This window comes from Micropterus salmoides, unplaced genomic scaffold (genome assembly GCF_014851395.1).
Source record: "Micropterus salmoides isolate LMB-PRFRI ecotype aquatic unplaced genomic scaffold, ASM1485139v1 Ms_hic_scaffold_18, whole genome shotgun sequence".
Taxonomy (NCBI): Eukaryota; Metazoa; Chordata; class Actinopteri; order Centrarchiformes; family Centrarchidae; genus Micropterus; species Micropterus salmoides.
The window spans coordinates 29,344,900-29,365,063 of record NW_024040928.1 but is presented as its reverse complement, the minus strand read 5'-3'; the positions used below and the strand labels follow the sequence as shown (position 1 = coordinate 29,365,063).

The following is a 20,164-nucleotide window of genomic DNA, read 5'->3' as shown; positions in this document are numbered from 1 at the left end:
AAACTGCCAACACACTGTGAAAAACAGACAGAGATACTCTTGGCCTGTAAAAGTGAACTTTTAAGTCCATTTGTGCTCATTGAAGCGCCAGAATCACAAGCACCAGATGGCGCCTTGATCTTAAAACCTCACAGTACAGGGAGAAAAGTTAGCAAGTAAAGTTAGTAAGTACGGAAAAAGTAAATTAAAGACCTCATGAATCTTGTTATGAATCATAATTCCCTCTGTTTCTACCGTGAGCCTTATCTTTGCCAGACCACCAGTCCATGTATTAACTGACTATTTCATTTGATTCAGAGGTGTCAGTGACCAAAAGCACTTATGGGAACTGGACCGACCCCGGAGCTGTTAGAGCTGCTTTTTGTGTGACTTTATCCCCGAACCCACCACTGTTTCCCCTGTTGTTTTTCATTAAGTGCATTCATCTTATTTTCTAATGAAACAACAGAACCTGAAGACGAAGGGAAGAGCCGACTGCTCCAATAGAGTTTTCACAACATGCAGCATCAAAACAAAAGGAATGATGTGGTTTGAAATGGGAGAAGAGAACGGAAATCAACACAAAACTGACTCCATTTTCTTTCCCTCAACATCCCTGACAGAGATGCAAACATCCAGGAGCAGAGGACGCAGTGTTGTGGGAAACCTGGACATCTAATGATACGGTGAATTAGTCCACACAAAGGAGACAAACATGCAGGTGTTAGCAGAAGATAAGCCCATCAATATATGTAATCCCACTCTGCTGTGGATTTTCATGCTTCTTCTGGACTCCCGGATGTGAGTTAAATCTCATTCACCACCTACCTGCAGCTTTTCAGGCCCGATCACTGGCAGGGTTTTGTACAAAAATCTTGGAAATGCATTGCAGCTTTTTGCAGGATCACATCTTAAAAGACTGTGTGACATTAATGTTCCATGTCTGCCAGTCTTCAGCCAGTCAGCTAACCTGCAGCTTGATAGCCACCAGCCCTCACTCTGGCCCAGTGGCCTCCATCCTGCATCCCTGCCTGCCATCCTCTCTGCCCTGCAGCGCCACATAACCTCAAACTCTTCACTGCCCAGAGCTACAGAGCTGCGACCAGGCCTGTCAGGTTCCCAGTCACACCTGTTCCTGGCTCCTAGTCGGCGGACGGGCTCCCAGAATCCCCATCTACAGAGCTGTATTCTAGAGTTCCCGAACCATGGCGGTCTCCAGTTCCTGCGCAACAACAGCAATCTCCTGTTCCTGCAGTTCCTGTGGTTGCTGCAGTCTCCGGTTTCCCTGGCTCCACCTGCGCGACTACCAGTCATTGCCCTCCAGTTCTGCAGCCCTGTCGCTGGCTTCCTGCTCTGCTCTCCAGCCGCCGGTCTCTGCTTCTACTCTCCATCCTCGTCGCTGGCCTCCACCTATGCCGCCGGCTTCCAGGTCATCTTCCCGGCTGTCCTCCGGTACTGCTTCGCTCTTCGGCCCTGCATTCCTGGTTGCCCTCCAGACCTGCTCTGCTCACCTGCCCAGCCTCCTGCTCCGCCCCTGGAGCTGAGTGAATGACAAACTTTTATCAGTCGCCAGTGTCAATTGCAGGTTTTTAAAATGTTTAATGAAGACTTAATAGAGACAGATCTTTATAAATCACACGCTACGTGATTTTATCTGACACAGTGAGCAGAGATAAACGGAAATATAAAGACCATTTACTTCAGAATAGGAGCAGATTCATCCCCAACATCCAAATGAGAAGGAGGCTATTTTAGTCGTGCATAGAAATTAACCAACCCAGCGTCTCTCCCTCTCTCTCTCGTCCTCACACACATGCTATTAATTTATTATGTAAATTTAAAACAGTTTGGACAGCATCATTTATTCCACACCAGCCCTCAGTCCCCCCCCCCCTCTCTCTCCATCACCCCCAGTATCTCTCTGTCAATCTCCCAGTTTCTCTCTCCATGTCTTCCTCTCTCTACCTCCCCCTCTCTCTTATTATCTCATTATGTTCACATTGTCCCATCTGTCTTGTTCCTCTGTCTTCCCTCCCTTTGTCTCATCTACTTTCCTCCTCATGCATGGCCAAAAGTACAAGGACATGATGATGATGTGCAACATGTCATTCCAAACCCATGGGTTTTAATCTGCTGCTCTATCAGCCTCCAGTCTTCTGGGCTGACGTCAGGACCAGTCAGGTTCTTTCACACCAAACTGGTAAAAAGCATTTTGTTATGGGACTGCTTTGTGCACAGGGACACTGTCATGTTGGAACAGGAAAGAGACTGACACAAACTGTTGACACTAATGTTGGAACAACAATGTTTCTGAAATAGCAATGTGATTTAAAATCCCTGCAACTAAGGCTTCTAGAACAAACCACATATTTTTCTGCCATATTGTGTATCTATCTCTCTGTCTGTCTGTCTATCCTAACCTTTTATTCTTTCTCTTTACTCCCTCTCTTCTGCTCTCCTGTTTTCTATCTCTCTCACATACAGAGGGAGAGCGAGGGAGAGAGAGAGTCAGTCTATGTTACCAGTGTCAAAGAAGTGCCTCCTTCTCTGTAGCGTCAGTCGCCTCTCACCCTTCAGTCACTAGTCAGCTCATCAGCTGGTAGAAAAAGTTTATTTCTCTCTCGGCAGCTTGCGTCAAAGAGAAAACCCCGGTTGCCACTGCGTCTTTACGCACGGAGGATCCCGTTGCGCGCCCTGCAGCCAGAACCCCCTGTCCAGTTGACTCATCGCCGGAGCGCTCCTCTGTGGATATTCCCGCTCCGCGCAGGAAGAGCGCACCCCGGCGATGGACGACGAGTTCCTCTCCAACTTACCCCCGGCCCTGTCCGGAGACTCCGAGGCTCTGAGTCCCAACTCCACCGAGGAGCCCGGCTGGTGGGCGTCCTCGGACGGCGGGGAGACGGTCCACTTCGCCGTGCGCTGCGTCATGACCTCGGTATACATCCTGATCATCACCGTGGGTCTCCTGGGCAACATCACTCTGGTGAAGATCTTCATCACCAACAGCGCCATGCGCAGCGTGCCCAACATCTTCATCTCCAGCCTGGCGGCGGGGGACCTGCTGCTGCTGGTCACCTGCGTGCCCGTGGACGCCTTCCGCTACTTCTCCGAGGAGTGGGTGTTCGGCGAGGCGGCGTGCAAACTCATCCCCGTCATCCAGCTCACCTCGGTCGGCGTGTCCGTGTTCACGCTCACGGCGCTCAGCGCGGACAGGTAGGAGGAGTGGACCAGTTTATCCTCATTTTTGGTATCCTAAATTTCTTGCAAATCATTCAGAAAATGACTTTGTGAGACTTTTCCTACATTCCTCCTATATTCTAATGATATTTCCCAATTAAAGGAATGAAATCCTAATAATTTTTGAAAGGACTGAGACAGCTGTTAATCTTTCATACTTCTTTTGTTTGGTCATTCAGTGAGCATTCCTTGATTTACCAGTATCTGTAATATCTTTATATAAATATAATATTAATAAATAAATAAATTGCAGTATAAAACTCATTTATTTTAAGTACTAGATTTTCACTGCAGGTCTTTCACTTCTGATCTGAAAACTTCCTCCGCCGCTGATCTCAGATTAACATCATTCCCATGATGCTGAGAAGCAGAGTGAGAGCAGTGTGAGTTAAATAGCTGCAACCTGAATCACATCTTCACTCATCTTCCTCTTCCTGCAACTCCCTATGTCCCCTCTCCTCTTTTTGGTGCAAGGTATTATAAGTACATGAGTACAATTTTAAGGTACTTGTACTTTACTTAGGTATTTCCATGATACTGTATACTTCTACTACTCTATATTTATGAGGAAAATATTGGACTCTTTACAATCACTGCAATTATTTAACAGTTTAAGACTGTGGTCTTATTCTATAACTCGTTTTTATCTGGCTTTAACATTAGCTTCATGTTTTGGGTAGTGTCCTTGCGTCCTTCCTTCTCTCACCTCATGGACATGCAGTGGTCACAGCAGGACTCTCTGCTCTGACTGTGATCATGAAGACAAATTGAACTGCAGCTGTTTTGACTCACTGTACCTCAGCAGAGCGGCTCCTAAAGAAAATCTAATGCACATTTTCTCACTGCAAGAAAATATCGGAAGGACATCTAATTAGGAGGAGACGTTGATTCCCCAGCAGGTGTCACATGCTGGACGTTCTGCGTCGCTGGGTAAAGAGATATTCTTTCTAGATTAAACAGTGAGTCAGTTTTAAAATGACTGTTTAATGAATTTGTGATTTACTTGGAGCTGCACACAAAGAGTCTCTGGAGCCTTGCACGAACTATGCTGCATAATTACATCTGCTTAAGCTGATTTGTGGTGCAGCATTGATTCATAACAGATAATGTCCATTTCTCGAAGATGATCAGAGACAGCAAAGGAAAAGAAGCAGGAAGGAAACACCGAAGAGAAGAGTGATAAAGCTTTGCAGGATTACAGCAAAAAGAAAACAATAGAAGACAATAGAGCAGAAAATAATCCAGTAAAATAAAAATGAGATTGTTGCGGGAAATGCTTTCACATTTTCCTCCCTTTACACATTGAAATATGATGGAAGTGATGTGTGTTTGTGTGCATTTCTATCTTTATGGGGACTAAAGATTTCACATTTCTTCAACAAAATGATATTTTTGGGAAGTGTGGACACAAGGAACATTTAGAAAAGTGAGAATATTTTTATAAAGCTTCACTCGTATTTGGAAAATAAGGTCATTTTTGGAAAGTTAGTCAGGACATTTGTTAAGATACAAGTAAGGTCATTTTCATTCACAGTCCTCACAGGCCTTTTTAAAGGTGAATACTTTAGGGTTAGCCTTTTAATTAGATTCAGGCTAGATATTGCATTATGTCAACGAGGGTCCTCATTGTATAGAAATACAATTGTGAGTCCCTCAACAGCTCATTCATGTCCCTGAACATGAAATATTTATATACTCTGTCATGTTTAAGGACCTCTGCTCAGCTCTGAGCCCAGTCAATCATCGAAGGTTATAACTCCAAAAGAAGTCTCTGTGTGTGCGTCAGAAATATTCAGAGAATGATGAAGGATAAGGTGTGTGTGTGTGTGTGTGTGTGTGTGTGTGTGTGTGTGTTACTCTCAGCCGGGATAAGAGATAGATTAAATGATTATGATGAGGCAAAATTTCATGACAGAATGATGAAACAGAAAATTCAAATTGAGAAATTGAACCTGGCAGAAAGAAACGCAGAGTGAGAGAGAGACCGGAGAGAGTATTACATGTGCTGGAGGATCAGTGTTAGCCTGCTGTCATTAACTGGTTTGATCGTTTTTCAGTTGGTGTATTTTACATCATCAGTCTGGTTGGAGTCTTGATGCTGGAGGCTGCTGGGAAGGTGGCGTTCACATGTGAGCGTCGGGAGCGTCAGCAGCTCCATGAGCAGCTTGCTGAGTTAATTAAGAAGAGAGCAGTGGTGGTTTTGGGCTTTCTTGGCTGGGTACCAAGGGCAAAAGCAGTCACCGTACCCCCATTCAAACCTGGGCCTACAGGGTGCTGAACCAGGCTCGTTGGCGTCGCAGTCAACACCGTCACAGAGAAGGAGATAAATGACTGAACAGAAAGCGAGAGTCAGGGGCCAGGCGACGTCATGAATGAATAATGAAGAAAATAAAAGCACAGCATTCCTCCTGATGGAGTCAGGAGGAATAATAAGGGGAGTGGTAGCAGTTTTACTCGAAGTATAAATAGTAAACATAGCTCATCAGCTGAAACAGCAGAAGCAGGAGTATTACAACCAATAGATGTAGAAGTACTTTTTAGCTGTTACAGTCTAATATGTAAGGTGTAATTATCAGCAGGGTTAGCAGCTGTATCAGTAGCGTTCAGACAGCGTGATTAAAGTCTGACGGCTGGTTTCAGCTCATCACAGCTGACATCAGTGTGTTGTAAGACGCCCAGTAACAGAGGAATAACTGTCAGTGTCAATGAAAGAAGCAAGTGTGTTCGTTATGTTACAAAATGGGAAGTGTGTGTGTGTGTGTGTGTGTGTGTGTGTGTGTGTGTGTGTGTGTGTGTGTGTGTGTGTGGAGGATGGGGTGGTGTTTAAGTTTTCTAAATGTAGTCTTGCCATAACCGGAATCTTTCCCTCAGCTCGACCAAAGTGTGGCTGCCGAGAGCAAGAATTGAACATGGTTATTGGGCGTTAAGACGTTGAACGGGGTCAATCTGGGGTTTTTGTCACACTGTGTCTGTTCTGCTTTGTTCATTTAGTTTTCAGTCCTGTTATTCGTAGTCCCTTCTGTATCTGTTGTTTAGTCTGTGTTTTGGTTCCATGTCTTAGTTCCCAGTCCGGTGTTACATTTACATTCCTGTCTGTGGACATGGATGGCCGCCATGCAAAAAGAAATGTCATCACATTAATACTCACCCTTTTTAAACTGAAATTATGGTTTTGTTTGTATGGAAGTTCCAAATATGGTACGACAAAAGTTATTTTAAAGGGACAGTATGTCAGAATTGGCCACCTGTCAAATTCATACTCCAAACAAATAGGGGACAGCATGTTGCCATAGTAACCGCTAACTGTAGCTACCGTAAGCTAGTTAGCTCAGTTAGCCATGCAGCTAGCAGTCCTATTGCTCGCTGACTCTGCCCGGACTGGGAGCTCGGAGCACTGAGAGAGAGGGAGGTCAGCGCCCACCTCCTGAGACCTAAGAAGGGGTTACAGCGCGGTCAGCCCCCAGGAGCCAGGAGCCAAACCCGGAAAAACCCACCTCGGTGAAGGAAGACTGGATGCTACGGTGACTCACTACTGCAGCTTGAGATACAGAATAGTATTGCAAGAAAGGATCGGCTAGGGGCTAGCTGGTTAGCATGCTAACCTGAGCGGATATCTTTGATTCAATACATACAGAACGTCAGAACTGTGCTTTCTTCAAATTCTGTTGATAATTTTAGTTAGAAACATAAAGCTATGCTCATGTAAAGCAAAACTGCGACGCTGCAAAATCAGAACGCTCTCGACCTGCTAAACTGCTTTCATGACACGAGTGGATGTCACAAAATTTCACGCAGCTATATGCTGACAGAGATACTGATCGTCTTGGTTCACTGTCCTATTCAATAACTCTGCAATGCAGACAAACACACAGCGGTTCAGTCCTGTTTTCATCATCTCAGAATTATTTCAAGGACCAGATCTGCAAAAGTTCTGAGGGAAATCCGGAAACTGCTTTCATAACTAGTCGGTAAGATTACTGTAACCCTCTGCTCTCTGCTGCCATCGTCTGAGCCCTGAGAGGTCTAGCCCCAGCAGATCTTTTAGGGCCCTCCGTCCCTTCCCGCTCCCTGGGATCCTCGGATGTGCTGTTCCTCGTTGTCCCAAGGTCCAGATTTATACTGAAAGTTGATGGAGGCTTTGCAGTTGGAGCTCAGAGTCTGTCTGAGGAGATCAGGGCTGCAAACTCTGTCTTTTAAATCACTTTTAAAACTTGCTTTTTTTTAAATGGCGCCTTGTTGATTGATGCTTTATGATGTTTGTGTGCTTCACTTCCTGTCTCTGCGTTTTCCCCCGTTCTGTATCATGTTTTTATTGTGTCATTTATTCTTCTTTCCCCTTGTGTGTGGAGCATTTTCATGTCTTTCAGTTACTCCTTCTTTGTATTATCTGGGGTTTTTCTAAGCTTCCTGTATTAGTGTTCTGCCTCGTGTGTCTTGTCTAAACTTTGCTTCCTGTCTGTGTTGAGTGTTTCCACCTGTGTCTCGTGGATCACCTCCCTCTTGTGTACTAAAGTCTATTGCTGTGTCTCAATTCGGGTACTTCCTAACATGCAGTACACTGTGTACACTATGTACTTTCTTGCTTAGTGCGTTAATTTTGACAGAGTAGTGTTGTCTCAAATCAAACACTGCTGTTTTGTACTAACTGGAAATGCCCCCCAGCGCAGAGCCTGCTAACGACAGTCCCCTTTTCATACTATGTTGGTTGTTTATTTATTTATTTTTTTTAAGTTTCACAAGCCAAGAATTTTCTGTACATCACGAGCCAGATGTCTCTACGAAGTACGCAGTACGAACATTTAAACTATCTTCCCGCTGTGTTGTCCTCTGCCGTTGTTGCTGCAGAGGTCTGCGTGACTGCGGGACCAGAGGGCTCTCTAGCCTCGCTAGCTCCTCCCGCGGGTTGGCGTGAGCTTCGTTCAAGCACATTTTTGATCCGCCGTCACTTTTCGTAAAACTGTCAGTATTCGACATCTACACAGTTAATTTCAAAACTTCTCAGAAGTGGATTTAGTGATGAAATAGTGTACGAAACTTGTGAAAGCCGTTCTGTTGTTGGCCTCTCCCTCTGCTGCTTCCCGCTTCTCCCGTGTTGTTGGTCCCGCCCGTTCCGCTACGTAGCTAAAATGGCGGTCGTTGAGGGTGAGAAGTGTCCACCGTTCCACACTCAACTTTTGAGCCGTTATGAGTACACCATCCGGGTCCTCACAGTGCTGCAGTTTGCCATACTTCTCAGTGTGAACACATTTATGTAAGTATGGAAGTGCGCGAATTGAGACACAGCATTTGTCTTTTAACAGTCTCTCAAGCTACACTGCAGTCACTTTACCTATTGTTTGCATAGAGCTGTCTGTCCTCAGTTCGTCTCATGGACACTGTTCGTCCCGACCTGGATTTCGTCTCTCACCTGCCTTCTCAGCTTGGATTTCTGCTTTTCATTTGGTTTCTGGATTGCTGATTTATTTAGCCTTTTGGACTGACTGCCTGCCTGATCCCCCGTTTCCCTGTGCTGGGCCAAATGCAACAGTTTGAGGAAACACATGTCCCAGCTGAGGTGCTGAAAAAACTTTCCACAAACATGTGGGTTTGGAGGGGAAGTTATTTTCATTAATAAATAATGAAAACTGCATGATCTGAATTCTGGACTTCCTGTGCCTACACTGCAGAACCAGTGGAAGCCAAGGCTCCGCTTTCCCAGCTCTTTAGAGCAGAACAACTATTTAATTTATGCTCTCAGCAGTGTGGTGGCTGACTCAGGCTCTGCAGACAGCAACAACTCACTGTCTGACACTCAACAAACACTTAACATGCACAGGGGTTTATAATTTGCCTACGAGCTGGGAGCCGAATGTGTGAGTTCCCTCTCAGGTCTTTGGTATGTGATGTCTGCTGCCACTGCTGGCATCGTGAGAAGATGTTATTTCCAGGATGTACTCCCAACCAGTGATCACCATCTGTCTGTATGATGGAGAGAAACTACTCCTTTCTAACCAATGACGCATGAAACACTCCCTTAATTAGCAATTAATAACCTAATGCTCTATGAAATATTTAGCCCACGGTCACTTCAGCACGCCTTATTAGAATCAAGCAGGGAGCTGTAGTTAAGACTTCCTCTCTGCTTTAAATCCAAGGTCAGTTCTGTCGGGAAACTGTATGAAAGAAGCAGCACACAAGCGGAGGAGAGAAAACAGCAAAATGCCAGAATCTCGTTTTGTTTTGGGACGTAAACCGGAGCTGACAGCCAGATCTCCCTCGGGCCGGCACGTGGACTAACGGGCTTCTGAGGGTAAATTTGATTTGCCCGCACAGTTTGCAAACCAGATAAACCACTGTAACAGCCAATAAAGCATACGTGTAACACAGAAATTTGGATTTTCAAATAACTGATTATTAGGTTAAAAAGTCTTATTATGTTAATACAACAAGCAAAACCATGCTTTTCTTTCAGAGGTGAAAAGTTCAGTAAGCGTGTGACTTATGGAAGACATGTCTGCATATATATGATATTCTGGGAAAGATGCAATATCTTTCTTGTTTAAGGCAACAATTACTAATTATTTTAATATGGATTAATATGCTGATAGTATGATATATGACGTATTCAGTTTGCTTTTGTAAAACTAAAAACATGCTTCTTTATAAGCGTATAAAACTACGGGCAGGACATTTGGGGAAAAATGGGATTTCATGATTGTAGCAGATTAATTATCTGCTATTTTATCATTTAATCCACTTATTATCTAATAATAATCTCTGCAGCCGACTAACACAACACAAAAATCATTGAAAACTTAATCCAGTGGATAAAAGTTTTGATGTTTTCCTGATGTGTCTGGAAGAAAGAGAAAATGTGGACACCCAAACATCCCATCCATATGTAATAGATGCACATGTTATTGTGACACCGTGGTCATTAAACAGCCTCCAGCCTGATCAGTCTTTCCAGCAGATGTTGAACCAGCTGCAGGATGTAGGAGAAACACTATTTTAATAAAGTCTCGTCCCGGGGCCACCACCCAGTTTATAGAAAACAGGGAAAACAAACCGGACTAATTAAAGCTTGATTATTTATTTGATCAGTCTCTTCAGAAGGAATTGAATCCTTTCGATAGATTGACCTTCTGCTTCAAAGAAAACACACAAACAACTTCATACAGATTAAATGAGGGTATATATTTAGAGCTAAATACCTAGCAAATGAATGAGTGAGGATTAATAAGGACAATAAACAAACACAACAGATGAACAGCAGATATGAAATCAACCTGATGTGATTTGAAGTATGTGACCTAATAAAAACACACCAGTAAAACGCTAATGTATCTCTAGGGCAATTAACTTCTCTAAACTTGTTATCTGACATCAGCTCTCACAGCAGAAATCTTTGTTCACTGGCAAAGACGAGATGCTCCAGCTGGCGCTCCGGCGTTGTGTGTAGGGCGGAGGCCGCCGTGCAGCGGGGATATCGGGTGGGATCAAAGAGACCGTTTTTTCCCTATAACACCAGTTGTTTTGGAGCCTAAACCTTAACCTTAACGGTATCAGATCACCAAACACTTTTAATTTTCCAGCAGTTTAGAAGACACTGACAATTACCGGCGTCGTCGCAGATCGGGATTTCAGATTATAGGTCATTCTGAGACGGAACTACCCGTTTAGGCTCCAAATGAAGTTGGGTAACAGATTGCAAAATTAAGGCCTGACGCACTCATTAGGCCTAATGGATGTGTCACCCCTCCTGGAATTATGATAACATGAATTCTTGTTTGGTTTTGTAACATGTTGAGCAGGTCAGAAGTCGCTCATGTGTGTCTGGTGCTTTGTATGTGGGTTAGAAGATAATACAAAGTGGTAGAAATGCATCAGTAATTCTAAACGTGTCTCGCCTCTGCTGAATGAAGAGATTCGCTTTGAAACAACAGCTCAGGAGAGTCAGTCAGGGTAAACCAGACCGGTGAGCAGCGCTGTGACTGCTAATGTCTGAACAGGAAGTCATCGCACACTAAATGTGGTGTGTATCTATGAAGTACACAAGCAGCTGCAGTTTCAGATGAATGTTTCTGAGAAATCCAAGAGAAGCTAACTGCATGTGTCACTCCAGCTCTCTGCAGACAGTAGATGCAGTGTGTAGCTGTGGGGCGAGAGACTAGGAAAAAAGTGGTGAGAGAAAGAGAAGCTGAAGTTGGACAGGAGTAAGAAGCAAGTCTACAGCTGCGTCACAGCTTGAACAGATTATTAGGGTGCAGTTGACCTTTACATGCACAGTATCTGTTAGAATTTAGCCTGGTTTTAATAATATTCAGGAGACGATATGAAGGAAAACAAACCTGGTAATTTATGTCCCAGTATGATGCTTTTCATTTCAGTACTGAGGTACAAATATTTTCACCACTTTGTTCAGGATTAAAATATCTCTGGATGAATTGCCATGATGTTCACCTCAGCAGAGGGGAAATTATACAACACATTCGGGTGCCCCATACGTCCGGAGTCACCAAGTATTTTAGTGCAAAACTGCCAGAAAGTCAGACCAGCACACACACAACACAGACCCAGAACCAAAGGCACTATCATAAAATACAGGCTGCATTATCATCTCTAATACCTGATTTTTACCGTATCAAGTTTTAGGTTTCAACTTGCTCTTTTTTTAGCACCAAAAAGTGTTGAATAGCTCCTTTCTTCTGTGAATGAAATAACACACCTGGATTTGAACATTTTTCAGTTACCATGAGTGAAAGAAGGTAGGCAGCGGGGTTGCAGAATCTGGAACACGTTGCTGGCAAGCCGACCCAGGACAGGCAAGCTGGTTGCTGGCAGGCCGAGATGTAAGCAGGTCAGGAGTCAGGCTGGCAGATGCTGGCTGGCTGGTTGTTAGCAGGCCGAGGTGCAGACTAGGACTGGGCGATATGGACCAAAAAGTCATATCCCGGTACTGTTAGGCATCAGTATTTTCTGATAAGTTGGCAGCGGGGGGGTCAGTTTTAGGGGCATGTTTTTATTATTTGTAGGAACTTAGCTTGGTTGTTATTTCACCGTTTTAATTTTACTTTATTTTCCATTTTATTAAAGCGTCACTCACTTATTTAATCCGCCTCCTCCAGTTCTCTTCACGCTCACGTACCTCTGCTGCAAACACGTCGGCGTGACCCGCTTCTTTCCGTCTCTCCATCAATAAACTTTCTCCATCAGTAGGCTACGCTGTATAAAGTCGCAGAAAAAAAACCAGAACTTGTCGTCTGGACTTTTCCTCCCGCGATTCCGTTCACAGCAGCAGCTACGCCGCATGTTAGCCTTTCAAAACAAAATCATCGTGGTAGCTAACGAATTACATCTGCACTAGTGTGTTCACTGTCGCTTTACCTGCTCCGTGCTTCTATAATCGGTGCGGTGAGGGAGAGAGAGGAGCAAACGCTGGCAGGACTTTACGAAACATTAACTAACTCAACATCATCACTCAATATCTCTTTTGAAATTATATCGGTATACCGATATACTGACTAGCCCACTGGAAACTAGCTGGCTGGTTGCTAGCATGCTGAAGACTACCCGAGCCTGGAAATGGAGCCGGCTTCGATGCTCAGCCTCACTGTGGTTGGTTGACTCAAACTGCAAACTTGTCTTGAAGTTAGTTATGGCTGCTAACAGTTCAACCTAGATAGGAAAGTTGAAAAATCTGGGCCGTGACAGAAATCTTTTTTCCATTAACAAGGAAACAAATTTAGTCTATTAGTGGTGTAACAGATCGTAGTTTATGGTTTGGCATGCAGGTGAACTGAGGATTCATTGCAAAGTTCAACCATCATAGTGTGAAAAACAGTTTTACTGCCGCTGATACTTTGTAAAGAAATAATAATTCCATAAATGGCAATGCAGAGTTGCAGTGAAAATTTTAAAAGACAAATGCATGCAATGTTTAACTCTGAAGCGCCGTGACTGAGTGAGGAGAGAATGACTGGGTGAAACCCCGTAGGCTGTGTTTAGTGCAGCGACACTACAGAGCGGTGACTACAGACAGAGAGAGGCAGCTATTTCAGAGCCAAAGTAGCACATGTTCAAATTAATTCAACCCTTTTATTTGTTTTTCGCTGAACCAAAAAAATGATTCAGTCGTGGTATGACCCGAACCGTGAGTTCTGTGATCTGTTGCAACCCTATTGTCTATCATCCACAGAGTCTGTTATGCTCGTGTATAACCTCTCAATCGTAGAGCTCACGTCTTTAAGCTCTTCCGCAACAAACTGGATGTCTGGATGCTGGGTCTATAATTGGCATCATCATTTGGTTAAATACATGCGCTGGTCCTATATTGTTTCTCCTGTGTTGCGTTGCAGGATGAACAACATGAACACCCGAATGCAGCACAACATGAAACAAAACAGGCTGCTTTTACATTCAAATTCCATTTAGAAAGTGTTTCAGCTACATTTAGGTTTAATATATCAAACTAAAGATTTGCCATTTCTGACCTGAAGAGGTCCTACTGTAATGAGGAGCAAAGCGTTGGACACCAGCATCTGAGTGTAGCTTCACATGCGTGTCTGACATTGAAATGCTGGATTTAGGCTTCGGGTTTAGCTTGAGACAGAATAATCAAATTTAATCAAAATGTTATTTTAATTGTCAGTTGTAGCTGCAGTATTGTAAGTGTTTGTTGTTTACTTATCCTAATCGTGCTGTTTATGTGGATAGACATGACAGGGTGCAGGAGACACGAGTCAACAAAACAAACCAAGACACGGACAGAAACACTCCTGCTCTGATTCAAGGATAGACAGCCCGGACCTCAGGGGACAGACTTTGTAGCTAAGTGAAAGTCAGGGCAGTGTGTGTGTTTCTGTGTGTGTCCTGCAGTAAAGGTAAAGGTCAGTGCATTATGTGTCGTGCATGGGAGCAGCTGAAATCTTCAGAATGTTAATGTAACTAGATTCCAGTTTAGGACTTGACTTTTACATGCAAACCCAGACAGGAAACACAACCAGGTTTACATTTATTCACCAGCTCTGTGTCTGTTTGTCTTGCTTTCTAACATCTCGGGGCAAATGTTGGAAATAAGTGTTCTCCCTTTAGCATGTTGTCTCTTATTCTCCTGGTTTAATGCTGTGTAGATTCATTAATAAATCCAATCAAAGGAAAAAACAAAGACATAATTTGAACTGAGAGCCGTCACAAAAGTCAAAAAAACTTATTTCAGCTGCAACTACATGAAACTAAACCGATGTTAACCTTTTACTGATGTTTCTCCTTGAAGGTGCTTTTCTCTGTGATTATATATTATGCTATATAATCAGCAGAATTTAGTTGTTCTCTGATGCTGAGCTCAAGTACATCCGCTGAAGTTGTATTTCCAAGGTGGGAGAGCCTGTACGCATTATTCTTGGCCATCACATAGTTTAAAAAGTGAGAGCTGACCAAACGGCCACTAAAATGGATACTGCAGTTTTTCCTTTCTCTTTTTTCTCTCTCATGTTCTCTACCTTTCCACCTTAAAGTATTCTAGGGTTCAAATCCCTCTGATGGATCTAAATCTAGAACTAGATCAAAATTATTGAATCTGGTGTGATGCGATAGCAACAGCCATGTTTCATTTTTGGCTTTTTGGCAAGTAACTTAATTAATTTAAGTATCCAGTCAGGACAACTTTCATCAAAGAAACTGATATTTGCTCTGCAGTAAGTTATGTTTGGCAGTATGGCTCTGTTTTGGGAGCTCCCTGTCCATCCACATGCCTACGTGGAAAGACGTAAGATGGGGAGATCACACCTCTCCGCCCTTCTACATACCTTCGTGGAACAGCGCTGGCCCTACGGTCGAGGAGGAAAAGGAGCCAGCTGTGCCAGGAAAACTCTACTTGTTGAGCAGGCCAAACCGGACTACAGGACTTGGATTCCAGAGTTCATGCTGATGAGCGATGACTGGATGCTGGACAAGCCTGGGCCTCAAACTCTTCTGGGCGGTGGAGTGTAGTGGAGTTTTTCTTTTTTCAGTGGCTTCCCAGACGAGAGCTCCCGCAGATAGGAATGGGTGTCTCCTTGCAGATGGCTTCCTCTGCTTTATATTGCTGATGCTGTGAGTCCATGATGCAGTCGACCTGGGACTTGACATGTTCTTGAAAAGGAGAGTAGAGATTAGTCAGACTTGAAGCTTAGCAAACTGAAGTATTTGATCTACTAGATCCACACCTAAAGTTGTGCTTTAAATATCCACATCCTGGTAAAAACACTAGCAATGAACATGTATGGCTGCATACATCATAAAAGTTGCTCTTGCTAAGCAGTGAACACCAAATCTCTAGGTTGTGCAAATTGACAGTTCGTGTGAGTGCTGTAAAAACAAACCCACTAGGAGGCGATAATATCTCAGGCAAAGTCTGCTCTTCTTTGATGTTAATTCCTGTTTTTGACCAAGTCCCTTTTCCATAAATGTTGACTGTCGACTGTTGTTGATGAGGTTCCTGTGTCCTGCTTGAAATCTGACTTTTTGGCGACCAGACGGACTCTAAAGTCCTTAAAACGTGTTTTTATGTGAACATAAAAAATGTTATTGGGCTTTAGTTTACATAACTGATACTGTCACTCCTCTTGGGAGGAACGTCTCCTGAATTCAGATGGCTAAATGAATGAGTAGTTTTAATTTCCTAGCCCTGCTGTGTCACGTGAGTGGAAGCTGTAGCACTCAAAAGCACCGCTGGGTCTCCTGTTCCCTCTTGTTTACCAACAGGCAGCGTCGTCGTCCGTCTAAAATGTTGTGATATCAGCTTGTTATCGGGAAACTCATTTCCTGATCACACAGCTGCGGGCAGCGATCTGGCTGTGTGTCTGAACTTGATGGCCTTTAATGAGCCCCTAATGAGACTAAGGGCCACTAACGACCCCATAACGGCCCCTAACTTGCCTGAAGGTCCATGACGAGCGTAATGAGCCCTAATGGATAATTAGCATAATGATTGGAGTGGCTACTGGAACCCCAATCACTTCCTATCAACATGATGCACACAAACTCTCTGTTTAGCCAAATATGTCCACAAACACGTCAGCTGACTGCGGCTGGGCGGCCCTCTGTGATGAGGTGGTAAAACAGTGACAGTAAAAACTCATCGATATGAAAAAACATAAAATGTGTACTACGCTGAGCTTGCACGAGTTTGTCCTCGCATTTCCAAACTAGATATTTACTCTCTATGTCCAACATGGACTGACAGCAACCTCTGGCAACCTCGCGGGCTGTTTCCAATCTAGCAACCTGATGATGGCTCTAGATCAAAGGTAAACATGTATAATACATTATTACTAGTTACTTATATTCCATCTTCTCCCCATTAAATAAGTAAATCGTTAAAGCACACACACACGCACAGCCTATAGAAATCTATTTACACATGATCCATCAGGGGAGCTACTGTCTTGTTGTTCCCCCGTAGTTTTTCTGGTGATGAAATGTTTCTCATTGTTGGTGAATAATTAAAAATACAAAACACCTCTTCATTTCGGGTTAAAATGTGTTGTAACAGATTGTAACGGGTATTTATTATAGATTTTTTTTTCAAGGATCATGCCATTTTTGGTGATATGGGGTTGCTCAACATCTGATTTTACATAGAACTATCTTTTTTCTCCAGCCTATTACAATAAACATTTCAAGGTTTAATGCTGTAAACAAACATTTAAAAAAAAAAAGCTTTTAATAAATGTTTTTAAAGTGCGTGAATAAATCCAAAATTATTAAGAACAGGGGGCCGGTGCGCATGTGTAGGCGTAGCTTGTATGTGTAGCCACAGCCTCACCGCTGTTGTGCCGAGTTGTCCGCACCTCACGGGACGTTCGGATCATTTCCCACCCCTGATGAACCACACAAAGAATATTATATCTTCTTTTTAAATAGTACTTGAAATAGACCCGGGAGGAACCGCGACAGGCACGCAGTTGCTCATGATCAACAATGAGCCTCAGTTGAGCTGGAAATTTACAGTGTAAGTTCCAGAGACTCATGAATAGAGACTGAAGCTTCAGGATTAAAGGCGACCATGAATGTGTGAACCAAATTGTATGGTACCGTTGAGACATTCCACTTAAAAACGCAAATGTCAACTTCATGGCAGCTCTGGAGGAAACGTCAAAAGCATCAGGTTTCATCGTCTGGTAACCTTGAGCAAAACCTCCCGGTGATTAATTGTTGAGATATTTCAGTCTGGGTTGGGGTTGGGGTATTAGGGTAGATGCAAAATTGGCAGTCCACAGTTGGTCAGACCTACAACCGACATACCTTACAACCACCTCACAAGTGCACCATTACTGTTTTCAAAAGACAGACAGGTAGGCTCTAGGGTCAGCATCAATATCTAATCAAAGGACGTAGGAGTCCTTCTGTCTGCCAAATCTACTTTAGTTTTTGTGATGTATTGTTGAGAGACTGACTCTTAGATCATCAAGTTTATGAGCAACCAGTTCTGCACCGGGATCAGAGGTCGCATCCTCTCGAGAACAGAGGGAACAAAGTATTCCTGCAGCCCTGCAGGACGGGTTTGTGTCACGGAGAATTGGCAGGAAAAGAAATCAAAGGCAGAGTTGGAAAGGAGGAAAGGATTTCTTCCCAGCTTTGTTTGTGGAATTGATTTTTCTTTCAGCTTTCTGCCACTAAAGCAGTGACAGCAGGAGTCCTGATGGAGAAGAGAATCTGATGCTCTGCTTTTCGGAGTGATGGCGAAGCCTAAACACACCTGACAAAGGGCTGTAATAGCCTAAGATGGCTTTTTCTGAAAGGGTGGTCAGAAGATATCAAAGATGATATCAGATGGAAAGAAACCGAAGCAAACAGCAAAGATGTAAAGTCGAGAAGTGGAATGAGTAAAAGAGGTGATTAAACTGTGAAACGAAGTGATTGAATGAAGTTTGTCCTGTCACAGTCTGGAAAAATCTCCTTCAAGCCAATGAGGAAAAAATATAGTTTTCCTTCACGACTGTACCGTCAATTTCCTTCATCTTAGAAAAACATTTGTTGCTTTTCTGACAAAATACCATCTTGATAAACTTTTGTCTTGATCTTTTTTCTCTTTCAGAGTTCCTTTGTTTTTTGTTATATCCAAACAAAAAACAGAAAAGGCAGAAAGTAAACCCAGAAAAGCTTTAGTATTCACCACAAGGCCGCTCCACTAGGACACGGTGCCATCTTTCAGTCTCTGTGTCTACAGGTTGATTCATGACTCACCAGCCTGGGGGTCGCTGTCAGAACGGCCTCAGAGTCAAGACAATTACCTTCTCCACATGCTGAGAGCGTTGTCTGCATTCACAGCTGTAATTATGACTCGGTGACAAAGCCTTTCTTTAAAAAAATAAAGTTTTTAGGTTTGCAACAGATCGGTAGCTGCGGTAGATTTGGATGCTGGTGGATTACGAAGCCTTTAAATGGAACATGGAGCCAAGTGAAAAAGCATCAGCTGCAGGTGAGTTCCATGATGTGTGGTACAAAACACAGCCTCAGGTGTATCAGTGAATGGAGCCGTTTTAGCTACTGTGGCTACTGAACTTAGTTATTTGGGTCATGTCTCAGGAAGCTTGGGGTTCAGTTCCTCACTTAAAGCCACCTCAAAGATGGGAATGAGGAAGAAGCAAGTGTTCTTTATTCACTTTACTACTTTTTGAGACCTTTAGTTAGCCCTGAAAGTGTTTAATCAGCCAGCTTTAGTTCATCAGCCGATCACAGATAGCTGATGTGCCTGTTTTGGATGTTACCCGTGCTTGAAGTTGGCCGGTATGCTCCGGTACGCAGTACCGGCACCTCAGCGCTTCACTCTATGGGGCATTTTCTTGCATACCAGGACTTCTCCCAAGATGCCAGTCCTCTCCTCTGCCCTCTCCATATCAGGTTCTCTGGGCGCTACGCGACGGTAATAACTTTACATTGTGCCTCTAATTCATCCAGGGACAAACACCAGTGGTGGCACAGCTGGCAGGCAGGTGTTGGCCTCACCGTTGGGAGCAGTTGTGGTTAAGTGTCTTGCTCAAGGACACTTCTAAACTTTGAAGCCTGTATATCATTACAGCGCCGTAAAACCTCTTTGTGAGGAGGAAGGGGTTGGTGGTCGTTTGTACAATGACAGTGACACCAACATCCATGGTGTATGGCAATCTTTTCAGACCTTAACCCAGGACCTCAACCTTTTTTTTTATTTAACAAACAGATACAGTATGACAGTGGCGTCTGACTCTCCGCCAGAAAACTATCAAGCGTATTTATAGCTAATAACAGCTGCTGCACTGTGACTGTATTTTTAAGCTAAGATTGTCCTTCGCGCCCATAACTAACGTCTGACTCAGGTGACAGAACGTGACCAGAAAGCTCAACAGGACATTCAAACCTCCCTCCCACTCTGTACCTGCTGTGATTCACAATCATACCAAAACTCAAGTACACACCCAATAATTTCAATCCTCAGCACCAATTTCAGCCTCAACAGATTAAACTGAGTTTGGCTCAAACAGTCTCCTCAGCACTTCTGAGACAGATTTATCCTAACAGCAGCAGCTGGCATGAAAGGAGAACCCACTTTTTTATGAAAATGGTATTTCAGCCACACAATTTTCAGTTGTGTTTTGATGTTCCTGCTGAGCATTTTAACTTTAACACCTCTCATCAAATATATTTTGGCGACAGAGGGACTTTGCTCTGCTAGCAGCACAGCCTGGCAAAGATTGTGATGGTCAGTCTGTCAATCCCAACACATTTTGGTACAGAGAAAGATTTTACAACCACTGGTCAGATTGCCCCCAAATTTCCTCTAGATATTCACAGTCCCAGAGAATCCAGATGCTTTGGTCTAGTGCCAATACTTCAGCCACAAGATATTGAAATATTAAATTTAGTGTGCGAGGGCAAGTTCCTGGAGTGTCAGCGCTTGTCCACAGGAAATATTAAATAGTAATTCTACAAACACATTCCTGCTCCACAG

General features: G+C 43.6%; 1 protein-coding gene across 1 annotated transcript in view; it reads left to right on the top strand.

Moving 5' to 3' along the window:
* The first annotated feature begins 2,463 nt into the window (after positions 1-2,463).
* nmbr (neuromedin B receptor) overlaps positions 2,464-20,164 on the top strand; it is a 73,010-nt gene continuing 55,309 nt past the window's right edge. The window contains exon 1 of the mRNA XM_038727764.1: positions 2,464-3,192. Coding sequence (XP_038583692.1) covers positions 2,765-3,192 — 428 coding nt within the window. The 5' untranslated portion in view covers positions 2,464-2,764. The remainder of the gene's footprint in view (positions 3,193-20,164) is intronic.